Source organism: Pristis pectinata, chromosome 2 (assembly GCF_009764475.1).
Source record: "Pristis pectinata isolate sPriPec2 chromosome 2, sPriPec2.1.pri, whole genome shotgun sequence".
Taxonomy (NCBI): domain Eukaryota; kingdom Metazoa; phylum Chordata; class Chondrichthyes; order Rhinopristiformes; family Pristidae; genus Pristis; species Pristis pectinata.
Genome location: NC_067406.1, coordinates 19765694 through 19771693, shown reverse-complemented (window position 1 = coordinate 19771693; position 6000 = coordinate 19765694). Strand labels below are relative to the sequence as shown.

The following is a 6000-nucleotide window of genomic DNA, read 5'->3' as shown; positions in this document are numbered from 1 at the left end:
CCTGCTGCTTTTTGAACCAGTTCTTTTATTTTATCATATTCACTGGAAAAAGTTAATCATTAACCAATTCCTTGAAACAGTTACATTAGTTACAGAGTCAAAATTCAACAATATGAAAAGAAACAAGGAGTAAACATACTTAAGTCCTTCTAATCAACTTCTGAAGGAGAGAAATGCAACATTTAAAAGCGAGAATGTTTTGTTCACTCTTCAAAGTTCACTGGCTTGGCCAGAGCTGGGGATTTGTCTCCATTTCCGGGCCCCACCCTTCAGGAGTAATAATAAGGCTTTGGAGAGGGTGCAGAGGAAACTTACTAGAATGATAGCTGGGATGGGAGGTTCCAGTTATGTGGAATCACTTGGATAGTTTTCTTTTGTGCAGCAAAGGTTAAGGGAAGGTTTAATAGAAATGTTCAAACATAGTGATTAGTTCTGATAGATTAAACAGGGAGAGACTGTTCCTGCTCACAGAAGCATCAATACTCAGAGGACAAGCTTTAACATAAAATCTGTAAGAGGAGAGGAGGAGGAATGTTTTAATGCAGTTGGTTGCTATGATCTGCCTGACAGGATGATAGAAACAGATTCAAGGTAACTTCCATAAGGGACTCTGATAAATACTTGAAGGAGGTATTCTGTGGCTATGGAAAAGGAGCAGGGGGATGGATTACAGATGGGAAGGGTTGAATGGTCTCATCCTGTTCCATTGGATTTCATCCTGGTTTTCCAGTGGTTAGAAATGAGTAACGGTGACCCAGGGGATTCTGTTCAGGAATCACACCTGCCCACTGTGTGCATCAGTGGTTTAGGATCAGACTTAGAGCTGGTGGTGTCTAAACTTGCAGATGACAGCAAAGTATAGGCTGCAGTGAATCGCTCTGTGGTAGCTGAGAGAGGGCAAAATACAGTGAATGGAGTTGAGTTTCAATGAATAGGAGGTGGTGTATTTCGATAATTAATGTAATCACAATACTTTGAAAGATGAAAGGTTGGGCAATTCATGTTCACACATTAAAGGTACATCACATAGACATGGATGTGAGAGAAACCCCTGCAGGATATTACGGTGTTAATGTGTTTTTAGGCTGCATGCATCCGTGGGTACTAGAAGTCCTCTCCAATTGTGAAGGGGAGGTGGGGATCATTAGCCTGGGTTACAACCCACCCAGAATCAGATCCTCCCAGCAAAGCAATGGGAATTGGCCAAGGGCAATCTTCCATGATGCGTGACCCTGAAGACTTTAGTTGAGAAAGTGATTGGGAGACCACAGGATGAGAAGATTCAGCATTCAGAACAGGAGAAATACTTTTTTTGCCCAATATGTTGCCTGACTCCCAGAGTTAATGAGTGAAGCAGAGGCCATGGCACTGATTATGAATAGGTTAAAAAGGTGACTGAAGGCAAGGGGTTTTGGGGACAGGTGAAGAGGACGTGCTCATACTTTAAGAGTCACTACACACAAGGTAGATTAGCACCATTGAGCACTGGTGAGGCCAAATGGCCTACCTCTGTACTGTCATCTTTTCCTCTTTCTATGCCTCACGGCTAGAATGTGCACTCTTATAATCTTCATACAGCTTAGATTCATAGATTCATGAAGATATACAGCATGGAAACAGGCCCTTCGGCCCAACTTATCCATGCCAACCAAAATGCCTATCTATGCTAATCCCATTTGGCTGCATTTGGCCCATATCCCTCTAAACCTTTCCCATCCATGTACCTGTCCAAGTGTCTTTTAAACATTGTAATTGTACCCACCCCTGCCACTTCCTCTGGCAGCTCATTCTATATACCCTCTGTCTGAAAGAATTGCCTCTCAGACCCCCTTCAAATCTTTCCCCTCTCTCCTTAAATTTATGCCCTTTAGTTTTAGACTCCCCTACCCTGGGAGAAAAACTGTGACTATCTACCATATCTATGTCTCTCATATTTTCATAGACCTCTATAAGGTCACCTCTTAGCCTCCTTCACTACAAGGAAAACAGTCCCAGCCTATCTAGTCTCTCCTTATAACTCAAGACCTCAAGCCCAGGCTACATTCCTGTGAGTCTTTTCTGCACCGTATCTGGCTTAATCACATCCTTTCTATAGCACGGTGACTGGGTTGTAATGAGGAACTGAGGGATGATACATTTTCCAACTGTCATGTCTTAGAATTATCCTGCTATTCAAGGCAACCATCCACTTTCAAGTTACCTCAGCAACAATGCATTCAGGTGAATTACAGAAGCTTAGAACTGCTACCTTTGAATTGCTTAGGCTTTGGTCCGTGGGGATGGAGTGGGGCAATGAGCCTATAGACTTGTTCCCTTCGCTGAGACCAACATTTGGATCCAGGGCCAACACTATTCCTTCAGCGCCCCACAGCACAGGAGTTCACCAGCCCCAGCTCAGTTGCTAGGGTCCAGCAATAAGCCATAATTAATATTACAGTCAGTTCATAGATGTGCCTAGTATGAGATGTAAGAAATTTTAAATTAAGGCATTAGGGGCAGGGAAGTTGAAAAATCTACAGACTGAAACTGAGGCACAAGAGACTGGAATCCGGAACGAAAAATCAAACTGCTGGAGGAACTCACTGGGTTGAGCAGCATCTGTTGGGGGGAGGAAGGAATTGTTGATGTTTCGGGTCAAAACCCTGCAACAGGACTGAGAGTGGAGAGGGGGGATGGTCAGTATAAAGAGGAGAGGGGGAGGGGCGAGGCAGGGACCAGTAGGTGATTGATGGACTGAGGAGGGGTGCAGGATGACGGGCAGATGGAGACAGGTGGTGGAGGGGGAGGGGTGGAGTTGGGAGACAGAGGCAGATGCGTGATAGGCAGAAACAGATGAAGGGAAAAAAGGTTATGAAGCCAGGAAGGGGGACAGAGATCAGATCCACACCTGACTTGCGCTCCACTCAATCTCCATTCTACTTTTAATTTTAGCTTGTCTAACTCTTGACTTCACTACACACTCCCAACATCCCGCAAGATCAAAATAGCTTTCCTCATCTTATCGTTGCTCCTCCCTGGATTAAAGGCCGGGTAGACGGTTTCGGTGAAGGATTCGGAGAACGTGTGCAGTGGTGTCATCGTGTTGGCATTGTAGAAAGCCAGCTGGCCCGCCTCATAGTCCAGGAACACGCCGAGCCTCTGCAGCCGGGTCACCTCCAGGGGCGTGGAGATATTGTTGTGCCACGCCAGGTACAGTGTCTGCTGGAAAGCCACCGACCAGGCTAATGGGCTGTTCATAAGATTGCTGTTTTCGCCCCTAGGCATGGACTCTTTCACGATACCCACACTCCAATTGGATTTATCCTGCACGGTCACTTCCCAGTAATGCTTCCCTGTGTTAAACCCCTCAGAGGCCAACACGGCAGTCACTTGAGTGAATCGCTTCGGCGACAAGGGAATGTCCAGAGGATTTTCTCTGACTGAAACTGCTTTGCCATCGTCAGTGATCTCCAGGGTCGGATGGGAGGTTTCCACGTCCAAAGTGATGTTTCTGGCCCCTGTGTGGGCAGGTAGAGGAAATAAATGAGAGTGAGACTGACAAAAAGCAAATGGCATCATGAGTTCCTTCCCCACCTTCAAGGGCCACTCCTGAAGTAAGGACACAACACTCGGCCTACTTGGGTCTACCTGAGGGTTGCATTGTCGGAGATTTCATCAGGCATTAAAACAAGCGCCCATCCGCACACTCAGCTGTGCCCAAAGCCTACGGAACTTTTTTGAGGGCTCTTTCCACTCACCTCACCAACATCTGTGTCTCAACCAATTTAGTTAGCAGTAAGTTATCTGGTTGTTTCTGTTTGTGGGAGTTCAGTGTTTTCCAACTGACTGCCACATTCCCCATATCACAGCAGTGATTAGGTTTCATAAGTAATCACAGTGATTTCAGACATCCTCATATTGTGAAAGGCACAGTGTAAATACACGTCTTTCTTCCTGTCCACTGATGAATTCAGCCAGTCGAAAGAGATCGGGTCCTGGAAGGAAAGTTAACTCCATCTGTAAGACCATGAAATTGGCTCCAGTACTGTGGTAATAATGGCTGAAGTCCATTGCATGAAACTACTCCAAAAATAACACTAACTGGCATGGGATTAACAGTCTTGCTCAGAAAATGCAGAATAGTTAATGTGGTAACTGGAGGTATATCACATAGATGCAGTGGTATGTGGAGGAGGAGGGAGAGTTGGCAGCAAGGTGATGGTGGGGCCGGGGGTGGGGGAGTGGGAAGGAACTTTCTTGGTCTAAGGTATCCTTTTGGAGTTGATTCTGAAGTATCAGCCTTGGCTCACTGGCAGCTTTCATCTTCAAATCACAATGTTGTATGTTCAGGCCCCATTCCAGACATTTGAATGTATGACTTGGCCAGCACATCTGTGAAGTACTGAGGGAATGCTGCACTGTCTGAGTTGGCATCTTTCAGGTGAAAGGTTCAACCAGATCTCAGGTGGTGGTAAATGAGAGGGCACCATTCAAAAAACAGAGGAATTCTCCACGTCCTTACTAGCTTTCATCCAGTATAACGTGCAAGGGTAGGAGACCAAATGGGTAAGCTATTGAACTAACATCTAGAGCCTGGGACTATTGGTCTGGGACCAAGAGTTCAAATTCCATGCAGGCACTTGGGGAATTTAAATACAAGTGATAAAATAATCTGGAATTTAAAAAAAAAAACTAGTGTCGGAAATGGTGACCAGATTGTAATTAAAAACCCATCTGGTTTGTAAATATCCCTTTAGGGAATTCTTACCTGGTCTTATTCCAGGCCCACCAATGTAATTAACTCTTCACTGCCCTCTTAAATGATCTAGATATCCCTGTAGTCAATTAAGAATGAGCAATAAATGCTGGCCCTGCCAGTAATGTCCATATCCCATAAACGAATATAAAAAACTAAAACTGATGAGACACTGGTTTATTTTGTTACTGCTTGTGACACGTCTAACAGAGATAATTCTAATCTGAATTTGATTGGATCCTATCTAACCAGGAAGTGCTTGATGGCGAGATGAATGAGACCAGAATGAACATGTCTCATATTCAACATTTATATTAGTTGTTAATCATTGAGCTAATAAGAAAGGCCCAGTTTTCCAAACCCAACACAATGCCTTGGCTTGTGAGAACACATAAGAAGTTGCTGATGTTCTCCTCCTGGTAAATATGTCTACTACTGAAGTTGCATTCAGAGCACTGCTACAAGCTTGTGCCTCAGTAATGCTCCTAAATGCTGTACGTTGTATTAGTTAATAGCAACAATGAATTACAGAAGAACTTAGACTGGATGGGGGCAGGGTATAATTTGTTATTTAATGCATAGAACATAGAACAATTACAGCACAATTCAGGCCTTTTGGCCCACAAAGCTGTGCCGAACATGTCCCTACCCTCGAAATTACTAGGCTTACCTATAGCCCTCTATTTTACTCAGCTCCATATACCTATCTAACAGTCTCTTGAAAGACCCTATCGTATCAGCCTCCACCACCATTTCCAGCAGCCCATTCCACGCACTCACCACTCTCTGAGTAAAAAACTTACCCCTGACATCTCCTCTATACCTACTCCCCAGCACCTTAAACCTATGTCCTCTTGTGGCCACCAATTCAGCCCTGGGGAGAAGCCTCTGACTATCTACCCTATCAATACCTCTCATCATCTTATACACCTCTATCAGGTCCCCCCTCATCCTCCGTCTCTCCAAGGAGAAAAGGCCGAGTTCCCTCAACCTGCGTTCATAAAGCATGCTCCACAACCCAGGCAGCATCCTTGCAAATCTCCTCTGCACCCTCTATATGGCTTCCACATCTTTCCTGTAGTGAGGTGAGCAGAACTGAGCACAGTACTCCAAGTGGGGTCTGACCAGGGACCTATGTAGCTGCAACAATACCTCCCGGCTCCTAAATTCAATTCCCCGATTGATGAAGGGCAATACACCGTATGCCTTCTTAACCACAGAGTCAACCTGCGCAGCCACTTTGAGCGTCCTATGGACTCGGAGCC

The 6000-nt window shown here is 45.1% G+C and overlaps 1 protein-coding gene across 1 annotated transcript in view; it reads right to left on the bottom strand.

The window, feature by feature from the left end:
* Positions 1–2952: 2952 nt before the first annotated feature.
* Positions 2953–6000, bottom strand: part of LOC127580373 (E3 ubiquitin-protein ligase TRIM39-like) — a 38966-nt gene continuing 35918 nt past the window's right edge. The window contains exon 4 of the mRNA XM_052033743.1: positions 2953–3497. Coding sequence (XP_051889703.1) covers positions 2953–3497 — 545 coding nt within the window. The remainder of the gene's footprint in view (positions 3498–6000) is intronic.